The following is a 12685-nucleotide window of genomic DNA, read 5'->3' on the forward strand; positions in this document are numbered from 1 at the left end:
GGAGTAGACTGTGAAGGAACTGTATAGTTCTTCAGGTATGGTCCAGTTAACCATGGCACTCTTGGGTGTGTGTGTGTCACTGGGGACTGACCCAGGAACAGTCTACCTGAGCTACCCTTCCTCTTTTTTTTTTGGAAAAAAAAAAATCGTGGAAGGTCTAAGTTGCTGAGGCTGGTGGCAAACCTGTGATCCTCATATCTCAGCCTTCCAAGTACTGTCTTATTTTTAATACAGAATGGCTATGCTTTTGCAGATTTAGACTAAGCAATACTTAGTGGTCGCATCTCTTCGTGGAGGAGAAGGCAGTTGGGGATTCCATGCCAGTAGGTACCTAGAAACCTTTGGGAGATTTCCAATCTTTCATCAGGTTTCCAAAAAATCAATAAAATTTACAAGGGGGTGGAGGGGTGTCTTGGATATTGAGGGTAGGGAAAATAAAGTGATACACAGATCTCTTTTTATTATATAAACAATGGCCAGCACAGAGCTTCTTCAAATCATCTAGGAAAGAACATATAAAAACATTCAGCACAGTGCTTCTTTCCCTGAAGCAACTGCAATTTCGGGTTCCTATGTAATTGTAGCAGTAGGTACCATTGAGAGGCAGCTTTCTGTAAGAAAATATCAATTATACTGTATTTCATGTATTTGACTATAGTACTGCAATGGTTAAGAAAGTTATTCTCTCAAGAGACTATCTTTGTTTCCAGCCATCTTGAGATATTTTATGGCAATACCTCTTTGCAATGTGGCCTGAGAAGGTTCTCTAAGGCAAACTAATAGCTAGCAATGGTTTTGCTCTATGTATCTCTTAAGAGCATCACATCAGAAGCAGAATTGTTTAGGTATGTTATTTTCTCTTTTCCAGACAGATCAGAAGTGTTTTGCATGTCAAAATAGTCTATGGAACCCCTCCCCCCAAAAAAAGTTGAGGACAATTTCTTCATGTAACTTGTCAACTGGTATCAATGAGATGAATTCCTGTGGCCAAGTACTTTGCTCTATATTAACCTTTTGCAAAAGGGAAATAATGTGCTTAGATCCATAAAACATATCGTAACTCCTAGAAACATCTGAAAATGCCTGAAAGAGCTACCGTTTAGTCAACATATCCAGGTAAGGATAAAGCATGATAATACTGTAACTCCCTCTCCCAATCCACTGTTTTATCTGTCAAGTTTCCAACCGCTTTTTTTCCCTATTGCTCCTCCATCAGTTTATTCCAGTGTACCTTTATTTTCCCTTAAAAATTTAAGTATAACTGGGGCAGGTGGCATGCTCCTGTCATTCCAGCAAATTGACTGAGGAGGCAGAGGAAGAAGGATCACATGTTGGAGGCCAGCCTGGGTAACTTAGAGAGAGACCCTATCTCAAAATAAAATGAACAAGGCTGGAGGTGTGTCTCGGTGGTAGAGCTGCTTCCCTAGCATGTATCCAGGGCCTGGGTTCAATCTTTAGTATTGCAAAATAAAAATAAATGAATAAATTTAAGTACAAAATACCATGCCATTCGTACTATTCAACTTTTTTTTTTTTTTTTTTTGGTGGTACTAGGGATGGAGCCCAGGGGCATTCTATCTTCCAGCTCCACAGCAGCTCTATTTTTTCTTTCTATCTCTTTCTCTTTCTTTCTTTCTTTCTTTTCTTTCTTTCATACTGGGGATGGAACCCAGGACCTTCTACCTCTGGGTTACACTCCCAGACCTATTTTATACTTTATTAGGAAATGGGGTCTCACTAAATTGCTGAGAGCCTCACCAAGTAGCCAAGGCTGGCTTTGAGCCTACACAATCCTCCTAACTCACCCTCCCAAGTACTGGGATTAGAAGTGTGCTCTACCATGCCTGGCTTTAGTCTTTATTTTGAAACAGGGTCTAAGTTGTGGCTGGTGTAAGTAGCTGAGGCTGTAGGTGAACCTGTGATCCTCCTGTCTCAGCCTCCCAAGTTGAACCGGGACATAACATCGGGCAACTATTCAACTTTTAAAGTGACTCTTCTAGTTAAATATGAGACCAAAAGGTCTTAATATTAAAGGATGTACTCTATCCTTAGACTCAGAATTTCAAGTGCTAGTTGTGGTTTTTAGATAAATTCCCTAGAAACTTGATCTTTTGCGCACTTAGGATTCAAGTAATCATGTTTCCCATTCTATGAACATAGGTGGAAAGTATGTTTTGGAACTGAGATGCAAACTCTCACCAAGGATTAAGAATTTTTTAAGTTACTGTGCACAAAACTTTGTTGGAGTGCCTGAACTTTTAAGAACTCATTCCCCCAGCACAACCTCACTTATTACACAAAATATAACAACCACAATAATTGGAACACTGATAACAGTGGTATTGTGGGCACCATTTCCCCTCTTGAACTTAAACCTTTTTGGCAACCACACTTAGAGGTAATAGTCAGAGATGTCTCTTAGTTGGCAACACACACACGTAAAATCCAAGTATTTTTTCCTAGGTCGACAGCAAGATATCAAGGAAGCCAAAGATGGAAGGAATGTTAACTTAATCCAATAAGTGAGACAAGATTTAAAATTAAAGTATAACTAAATGTTCCAAGGGGGTTGGGGTAAACTTCAGTGAGATTCACTATTTCAAAAATGTTTGCAATTGTTGACAGGTTTCTTCAGGAGATAAATTTGTCTTGGCATCAAGAGAATTAAAAAGCAGGGAATAAATACGTGTGCGTCCAGCAAAATGATTATGAGACTGATTTTTTTTTTAAACAGGGGTTCTGCCCCATTGAACATATACACGCTACCTATAACATAAAATATGCTTTAAGTCTGTTTGGTGTCACTGGTCAGAGTTAAAGCTCTCCTCCGGTGTGTGAGGTGCCTTGAGATTCTTTTTCTTTTTTTTTTTTTTTTTGCTTTAAATGTCCGCCTGCTCGGTGGGAGACGATTGGAAATCTGGGGCTCCGGGGATGGGACCGAGATGGCTCCGACTGTGAATCCACGAGCTGAATGTGAGAATCCTCCTCCAGCCTCGGAGGGGGTGCCTCCCCCAATACCAGCTCCCTCCCCCCGGGCTCGTGGGGCGGGTCTGGTTTGTTCAGTAGCAGCAGCGGCCACAGCAGAACCCCGGGGCTGAGCGGCGGCGGCCTCCAGGCAGCGCAGGGAAGCGGCGGCTCGGAACGCGAGGCCCTGGGGAGATCCCGCCGAGGCTGCCGCCGGGATGGAGGAAACGTCGTGCGGAGCCAGGGCCGCCGGGGACGGGTTTCCTCCCCAGCGCAGCTCAACTACAACTTGGCTAGGCCTGCTCCGAGCGCCAGCGAGGTGGAAGAGGCTTGCGCCTTGGGCCTGGCAGCGGCAGCCGGAGAGCAAGGAGGGCACAGCGGGGTAACCGGTGAGCCGCGGCCGCTCTCGGGAACCTACGCCGCTAAGGCCGCTCATTGTCTCTCCCCTTCCACCCGGGGGCAAACAGGAAGCGCGCCGCCAGGCCGAGCGACGGACGGGCGTCCAGGCCAATGAGCGCAGCGGACGGGGAGCGCGGCGGCGAATGAATGCGGAGAAGAGGGGCGGGACTTCCGGGCAGGCTGTCACCCTCTTCCCCCCTTTTGGGCTAGAGGCTCCACCTTTTGTGTTTCCCGCACAGTCAATCAAAATAGGAAAAAAAAATCCCCGGACCGCTCCGGCCGTGTCCGCCGCCGCTTCCCGCATCCTCTCCCGCCGCCGCTGCCTTCGCTCCTCACCATGTGTAAGGCGGCGGGGAGCCCCGCCTGAGGTGCCCTAAACACACTATGACCGGTACGTAAAGCCGAGAGAGAGCAATCCTTGCTGCCGCCGCCGCCGCCGCTGCCGCCGCCCGCAGCCAGCCCGGGGCCCGCCGCCGGCTCCCGGCCCCGAGTGTGGACCGAGTGTCTGTGAGAGGCAGAAAGCCGCCCTCCCCTCCGCCGCCCGCCCTCCCGCCAGCGTCCAGCCCTCCAGCCCCCGCAGCGCCGTCCCCCGCCGTCCCCGGCCCCGGCCCGGGCGGGCGGCCCGGCCCGCCGGGAGCGCATCCCCCGAGTGCGGGCGCGGGCGGCGGGCGGGCGTGTGAGTGACTGACGGTGCGAGAGGAGCGAGCGCGAGTGCGAGCGAGCGGCGCGAAGGGAAAGGGGAGGAGAGGAGAGGGGGCAGGGGCAGCGCGGGGAGGAGGAGGAGGAGGGAGAGGAGGAGGGTTACAGCCGCGCCGGGCGGGGGCAGCGCGGGGGGAGGGCCGCGGGGGGAGGGGCGGCGGCGGCTCCGGGCCCGCGCCCCTCCCGCGCCTCCCACCCACCCCCCGCGCTGTGCCCGCAGCTCCCGAAAAGCCCGTGAAACAAGAGGAAATGGCTGCCTTGGACGTGGACAGCGGCGGCAGCGGCGGCGGCGGCCACGGCGAGTATCTGCAGCAGCAGCAGCAGCAGCAACAGCAGCAGCAGCAGCAGCAGCAGCAGCAGCACGGAAACGGCGCGGCGGCGGCGGCCCAGGTGAGGAGCGGCTGAGCCCGGCCCGGCTCCCCGCGCGCCGCTTTCTCCTCCCCTCGCCGCTCCCTCCTCCTCCTCCTCCTCCCGCCTCCCCTCCCCCGCCCCGAGCTGCCCGCCCGCGGCGCCAACGCTCCGACCCCGCCCGCGCGCCCCCGCCGCCGCCGCCTTTTTGTGCGTGTGAGCGCGCGCGCCGCCTCCCGGGTGGGTTCCGGCGAAGGCGGAGGCCGCGCAGCCCGCCCGCGCCCCGGGCCGCCGAGCAGGCGGACACGCCGGCCGCCGGCCCCCCGCGCCCGCGCCGCGGCCCTAACCGCCACCTCCCTTCTCCCCGAACCCGCCCTCGGGTAGGACGCTCAGCCGTCTCCGCTCGCTCTGCTGGCCGCTACCTGCAGCAAGATAGGGCCGCCATCGCCGGGCGACGACGACGAGGAGGCGGCCGCCGCCGCCGGGGCCCCCGCCGCCGCCGCCGGAGCGGTAAGTCCCGCGCGGCCCGGCCCGCCCGCCCAGGCCGCCATCGCGGCCCGCCCGCCCAGGCCGCCCGCCCGCCCGCCCGCGCCGGTCACCGCGGCGCCGCGCTCCGAGGCGCCACAAAATGAAGCCGGGAGGGCGGGGGTGCAGGACTCCAAAATGGATGTTAGAGCCCTCGGGGCCGTGCACAGAACTCCTCGCCGAGCACGCCGACGTTTTCAAGCACAGCCTGTCGGCCATGGGTAGTATCAACTCCAGAGGCAGTGTCTTCAGTTTTCTAGATTTTTTTTTTTTTTTTTTTTTTGGTGAGTCTTCCGGCTGGAAGTTACCAGATCTTAAAATTTGAGTCCTAAGGGTTTAATTCTTTGTACTATTTTCGTACGCAGGGACGAACACTCGGGGCCAGGGCCTCTTTTAGTGACGGTTCAGAATGGTGGAGTTTTACGTTTCATAGATCAGCATACATTTGTACTAGTTTTTGCAAGTAGGGTGGAAGGTTTCCTTAGCGACCGTTGAAATGAGCAATTATTCAGGTAGGACTTCAGCTTTTGAAATTGAATGTATCAGTGTTAGGAACAAAAGTACTTGTAAAAAATTTTATTTACAAGCGCATCGATATGCACCATACTTAAGAGTTGAATTTAGTTGGCAAAACTTTTCATTATGACCCCTAGTCCGATTGGATGTGGTGGGACTCCTTTGGAAGTATTTTAGAGTGTCTGGGGCAAGGGGAGGAGTTGGCGTAGTCCTATGAGAGTTTAAGACAAAATTAGTTAGGAACAGATTGTGGTGGTGTTTTACATTTGTTTGGGTCATTGCTATTGCTTTAGTTTAACGAGTAGATGTGTTCACTTATTAAAATAATTGAAACCCTTCCCAACTAGTTTTTTAAGGTGGGTTATTGGAATTGATTAGTGATATCTTAAGTACTTGTCATTATAGACAGAAAAGCTCGATATTGATATAGCGAATAAACGTTATGTCTAAGCACTAAAAGTTAAGCTAATGGTTAAGCTGTATTGCTGGTAAATGTGTTTGTAATTTTATTGCTTCAAATTAGCTATGGGGAATATGAATAGTTTCAGCGTCTTATATGTGCTTTTTCACAAGCAGATTAAAACTTTGTAAAAGCATAAAGTTAGGCACATGAGAAGCATTGCCATTTGTAAACGGATTTATGAGTTAATAGAAGCTTTTTATAAAGTGTATTCCTCTAGGCCCACAGTGCTAAAGCAAATTGTTATCTTAGTAAACCACTGCACAAGTCAAATTGAACAATAGATTTCTTCTAATTCACCTTATTTTTGTATTTCAAGTAGACCAGAAATCTTTTCCTAACTTTTAATTTACCAGGTTTAGATAACAGCATGTGGATGGGGGAGGGGAGAAATGAAGAAGGAAGTTATGGGTGAAACTGTTATATGCGTTAGTCTTAGGCCTAGAATTAGAAAGCTGTCTCCAGCCTTATTCAGCTGTGGCTTTGTACTTGTGTAGGGTTGTTTTCATGTGTCTTTAGATTTTCTGAAATAAAAAATCACTACACACAACCAAGAAACATGAACATTCTGAGAAACTTGAGATTTATCAATCACATACCTTATAATTTGACATTCATAGTAAAATGAAAACAATAGTTTTGTCAGAAAACCCCCAAACATACTTTTTTGGTATGTTTGGCACTTGTGCATAAAAATTTTCACTTTGAGTAAAGTTGGTAAGACTGGGTTTTATGTTTGCCTCAGCAATAACAAAAATTATTTTTCCAGTTAGGAAGTGAATTTCAGACATTTTTTTCTCTATATTGCAGAAAATAAATTTAGATGAGTAATGGGCAGTTTTTTCCACTTAAAAATGGACCTAGGTAATGACTTCTAGTTACTTGAATTGTTGAGAATCATGAGAAGTGTATAGAGAGCTATTTTGTAGTTGTAAAAAAAAAATTGCAAAATATTTTTAGATTTACAGGAAAAGTGGGAAAATAGAACTGAAAATTACCTTATACTCCACCCAGCTTTCCCTAATGTTAATATAACTGGTGTGTTTGAAAAAACTAGGAAGTTGGCACTGGTATGATATTGTTAACTACAGTACTTATAGACTTTATTTGGATTTTGCCATTTCCCCCTCAATGTTCATTTTCTGCTCCAGGATCCAATCCATTATATCACATTGCATATAGTATTTGTGTTTAAAACCAAGTGGAGATATGTACACGCTGTTCAGCTTAATGACAGTTTAGCTTGTTATTTGTAGATTAAGAGAGCCTTGAAAAGCCAATTAGTATACTGGAGATTTGCTTTAAATATCATTGTGAAGCCGGGCGTGGTGGCGCACACTTGTAATCCCCGCGCTTGGGAGGCTGAGACAGGAGGATTGCACAGTTTTTTTTTTTTGTTTGTTTGTTTTTTTTTTGGTGGTACTGGGGTTCCTGGAAGCCCTTCTACCTCCGGTATACACTCCCACGGGCTACACTCCCAGACTTATTTTTTAACATTTTTATGTGGAAACAGAGTCTCCGCCTCCCAAACGCGGGGATTACAAGCGTGCGCCACCACACCCGGCAGAGTTTTGAAGCCAGCCTCAGCTACTTAGTGAGGCTCTCAGCAACTTAGTGAGACCTTGTTTCCAAATAAAATATAAAAAAGGTCTGGGAGTATAGCCTGGAGGTAGAAAGCCTCGGGGTTCCATCCCCAGTACCACCAAAAAAAAAATAATAATAAATAAATAAATAAATACCATTATGAAGCTGGGTATGGTGGCACACGCTTGTAATCCCAGTACTTGGGAGGCTGAGACAGGAGAATTGAGGCCAGCCTCAACTACTTGGTGAAGATCTCCACAACTTGGTGAGACTGTTTCAAAATAAAGTAAAATAGAGCTGGGGGTGTAGCTCAGAATTAGAATGTCCCCGGGTTCATCCATTATACCACTAAACAAACAAATATCATTGTGTATTTGGAATTTGTTATGAAAGAGGATCCTAGCTAAGGGTGTCTGGTTAACTTTAGAACAGTGCTGAAGAAGTCTAATCACAAAGTATAGTCTCACCAATGATATCCTACAACATGGTTTCCCAAAGATGGTTTCATGGTAAGGCTCTTTTGTACTTTATTACTATAAGTGCTCTCATGAGTTTTAGTAATAAATCAGGACCTGGAAAAAAAGACCATTATGTAAACATTAACTTGTGCAAACTGCATTTGTATGAACTTGAGGACTCTTAATTTGCTTATTTCATTTGCTTTAGTGAAACAGATTTTTCAAGTAAATGTTATTAAAGTAATTGCCTGATCTTTGGCTTAAGTTGCAAATTCAGGATCTGTTAGTTTAGAGCATAAATGTTGGTGAGTTAAAAAAATGAATAGTAGCTTGTTTCAAGAAAAAGCCATTTTTTGTTATTTAAAATAAGATCCATTGCCATTATAACTAAATTATTGAAGTCTGTTTGAATTCTTTTAAAGATCCTTGAAGATTTTATGAAAGTTGAATATTTGCCTAAGAATGGGTCTTAGTTCTGTTCTGCTTCACACTTGTTCTTGCTTTTAGTTATGTTCCTTCCTTGCCTATTTCTGGCTTTTGTAAAGCCATTTGTGAGGATTGAGAATTATCCTTTTAAAATGCTATGTGATTTGTGGTGTTTTTTCTTTGTCCCTTTCCACAGGTATTACCTAAGAAGAGTCACCCTTTTTTTCTTTTCTCTCAATCCCACTCACTTCCTTTTTATGTCCAGTTGCATTAGAGAATGTCCTAGTGAGCATCACTGCTGGTGCTGTCCTCCCAGGGCTGCTGTAGGTTGTGGTCCTTTTCACCTTATGGTTATGTTTCTATAGAGAGGGAGATTTAAGAATGCTTTCAGTTACAGCTTTCATGTTAGATGATGTTTTGTTAATCATGTAATAAGAATATAACTAAGAGCCGGGCATGGTGGTGCACATTTGTAATCCCAGTGCTTTGGAGGCTGAGATAGGAGGATCACGCAGGTTCAAAGCCAGCTGCAGCAACTTAGTGAGACCCAGTTTCCAAATAAAGTATAAAATAGGTCTGGGAGTATAGCCTGAGGATAGAAAAGTCCCTGGTTCCACCCCCAGTACCACATACAACACACACACACACACACACACACACACACACACACACACACACACAGAATATAGCTAAGAAAAATACTGGTGGATTTTTTTCCCCTAGTTTGTGAACATATATAGAGAGTTGTCTTACTCCTAAACCAATACTAATCCTTGTCCCAGTTGTATTTATATGCCTCTCTTTTTTAGTTTTATTAGTGTATTCAATAGTCTTAATACATATTTTAGGTTATTTCTTTCCCTTTTCTATTTGGTATTTAGAGGGTTTTTTTTTTTTTTTTTTTTTTTTTTTTTTGGTCTTGGTGGTACTGGGGATGGAACCCTTCCACCTCTGGGCTACACTCCCAGACCTATTTTTTATATTTTATTTGGAATCAGAGTCTATTAAACCAGCGAGGCTGGCTTCGAACCTGCTTTAATCCTCCTGTCTCTGCCTCCCAAGTTTAGGGATTACAAGCCTGTGCCACCACGCCCAGCTGGAGTATTTTTATTTATTAGTGGTGTGATGCTGATATTTCTTTTACAAATAAATATGCTTAGAAAGCTTTATAGTTTTTTAAATACTTGGGGCTTATTCATCAAGGAATTAGGGAAATGAGTAGGTTTAAAATTGGTTTATTGCCTGGAGTGGTGGCACACGCTTGTAATCCCAGCATTTGGGAGGCTGAGACAGGAGGATTGTAATTTGCGGACAGCCTCAGCTATTAGTGAGGTTCTATGCAACTTGGTGAGACCCTGTTTAAAAATAAAGAATAAAAATAGGGCTGGTAGTTGTAGCTTGGAGGTAGGATGCTCCTGGGTTTCATCCCCAGAACTATGGGTGAGGGGGACGCTTGTAATCCCAGTACTCCCTGTACTTGAAGGCTCAGACAGAGATAGGAGGATTGCACAGGTTTAAGGCCAACTTCAGCTACTTAGTGAGGTTCTCAGCAATTTAGGGAGACCCTGTTCCAAAATAAAATAAATAGGTTGGGGGTGTAACCTGGAGGTAGAGGCTCCTGGGTCCTATCCCCAGGACCACACACACACACAAAAATTGGTTTATACTTATTTTAAACGGCTCTAATACTTCAAAGGCAGTTTTATTGACTCAATTTCTACTATTTTCTTTGCAATGTTTTCAAAGTAAATAGCTTTTAAGTATTCATCAAACTATTTATTGATCTTAATATGTGCCAGGAATTGTGCCAGGCATCTAATAGATGTTTTTCAGATCTGTTCTCATAATCTTTGTAAACATCATGGTTTGCATAGTGCTTTATAGTTTACAAAGCTTAAAGTTTTCTTTTTGCTTCTTCTGATCTTCCCTGCAAGGTAATATTTCCCATTGTTATAAGACAGGAGGAAATTAAGTCTTGCATTAAATTATACAGAATTCTACAGTCCTAGTTAGTTACTAGAATTTAGTTTTGGCTTTTCTAGTGAATTATGCCCCTTCCCCAAGTATAGTTTTTTTTTTTTTTTTTTTTTGCAGGTCTGGGGATGGAATCCAGGGGCATTCGACCTCCAAGCTACACCCCCTGCCCAATTTTTTATTCTTTATTTTGAAACCGGGTCTCACTGAGTTGCAGAAGGCCTCACTAAGTAGCTGAGGCTGTCCGCGAACCGCGATTCTCTGGTCTCAGCCTCCCGAATGCTGGGATTACAAGCGTGTGCCACCACGCCCGGCCTCCAAGTATAATTTTTAAATCATCAAAAGTCTGATTTGAGGCTGTGTTTGAGGTCTGATTTGTGGTGACACATGCTTGTAAGGACAGCTTTAGCTACTTAGTGAGGCCCTTTGCAACTCAGACCTTGTTTCAAAATAAAGAATAAAAAATAGGGCTAGGGGTGTAGCTCAAGCTCAGAGGTAGAATGCCCCTGGTTTCCTTCTCCAGTACCGCCAAAAAAAAAAAAAAAAAAAGTCTGATTTGGTATGTTTATTCCTATCCTGCTTAAAATAATCAATTTAGATATTTTTATTTTTGTCTTACTATTATTTTTTGGCTGTACTTGTGAACCCAGGGGCATTCTACTTCTAAGCCCCCCCCCACGCCCTATTTTATTATTTCTTTTGAAATAGGGTCTCAGTAAGTTGTAGATCACTAAGTAGCTGAGACTGGGCCATGAACCTGTGGTTTCCCAAGTTATTGGGATTATGAATGTGCACTCCTCCCTTTATTTAGAAAATTTTAAAGAACTGAATTTGTTGCGTAGTTTCTCTTGCCTGATTTTTTTTTTTTTTTTTTTGTGGTACTGGGGATGGAACCCAAGAACATTCTACCTCCGAGCAACACCCCCAGCCCTATTTTTTATTCTTTATTTTGAAACAGGGTCTCACTGAGTTGCAAAGGGCCTCACTAAGTAGCTGAGGCTGTCTGTGAACCACAGTCCTCCTGTCTCAGCCTTCCAAATGCTGAGATTACAAGCATGTGCCACCACGCCTGGTCTGATTATTTTTTGTGTGAGCTGTTTGTTTGTTTTTCTCCTATCTTTGGATTTCATAGATTTTTTTAAAAATACATACTTTTCACCTTAGGTTCATCCACAAAATTTAGAATACATCTTTTTATCTTATACTTAGAATTTTTAAAATTTAATGGCCTGTTTTGCTGGGAAAATAGTACTACAGCTTATTATTATTATTTTTTTAAATTTTTGGTGGTACTGGGGATGGAACCCAGGGCATTCTACCTCCGGGCTAAACGCTCAGACCTATTTTATATTTTATTTGGAAACAGGGTCTCTCTCTCTTAAGCCCGCTGAGGCTGGCTTCGAACCTGTGCGATCCTCCTGTCTCAGCCTCCCACATCCGGCTACAGCTTATTTTTATTTAGATTCTGGAGAGGGGGGGAGTTGGCCAATCTTTACTCAGCCTTGTCTCTCTCTCTCTCTTTTTTTTTTTTTTTTTTAATTGAATCCAGGGGCACTCTGTCTCTGAGCTTCTCTCCTACCTTTTTATTCTTTATTTTGAAACAGGGTCTCACTAAGTTGTCTAAGGCCTAAGTAGCTGAGGTTGACCATGAACCACTGATCTTCCTGTGTCAGCTCCCTAAGTACTGGGATTACCACCGTCCCTGGCCTCAGACTTGTCACTTGTATAGTTGTATTTTTAAGGAATTTCTTGAGTAGAAAGCTATTCACTGATAGTGGAATATTACTGTTTTGTTAAAAAAATTTTGGTGTCATGAATATGACACTTTTTGAAGACAAGGGATAAATGCCAGTATTATAAAATTAATTTACATATAAGATCTATATTCTTTTACAGAAGTTGAATACTTGAAAATTTAATGCTGGATAGAAAAAATTAACAGTTGATTCTCCAGATGAACAAAAGCCTTTAAGATAAAGATTGAATTTTGACATACTTTTGTGCAGACTTTTGTATAGACTTTAAGTATTTTTTTTTTTTAGGTTATTTAATTCTTTTTTTTTTTTTTTTTTCCTCCAGTACTAGGGCTGGAACCCAGGGGCATTCTACCTTCGAGCTACATCCCCCCAGCCCTAGTTCTTTATTTTGAAACAGGATCTCACTGAGTTGCAAAGGGCCTCACTAAGTAGCTGAGGCTGTCTGCAAACCATAATCTTCCTGTTTCAGCCTCCCAAATGCTGGGATTACAAATGTGTGCCACCAAGCCTGGCTTTAGGTTACTTAAAATGTCAAAAGACTGAAATGAAACAAATTGTTAACTGTAATGTTAGGG

General features: G+C 44.5%; 1 protein-coding gene across 1 annotated transcript in view; it reads left to right on the forward strand.

Annotated features, from left to right (window-relative positions):
* Positions 1–3506: 3506 nt before the first annotated feature.
* SP3 (Sp3 transcription factor) overlaps positions 3507–12685 on the forward strand; it is a gene marked incomplete at both ends in the record, with an annotated part of 52592 nt that continues 43413 nt past the window's right edge. The window contains 5 exon segments of the mRNA XM_080689378.1: positions 3507–3704; positions 3765–4002; positions 4005–4039; positions 4294–4452; positions 4795–4920. Coding sequence (XP_080545504.1) covers positions 3507–3704; positions 3765–4002; positions 4005–4039; positions 4294–4452; positions 4795–4920 — 756 coding nt within the window.

This window comes from Muscardinus avellanarius, assembly GCF_963383645.1.
Source record: "Muscardinus avellanarius genome assembly, chromosome: 2".
NCBI lineage: Eukaryota > Metazoa > Chordata > Mammalia > Rodentia > Gliridae > Muscardinus > Muscardinus avellanarius.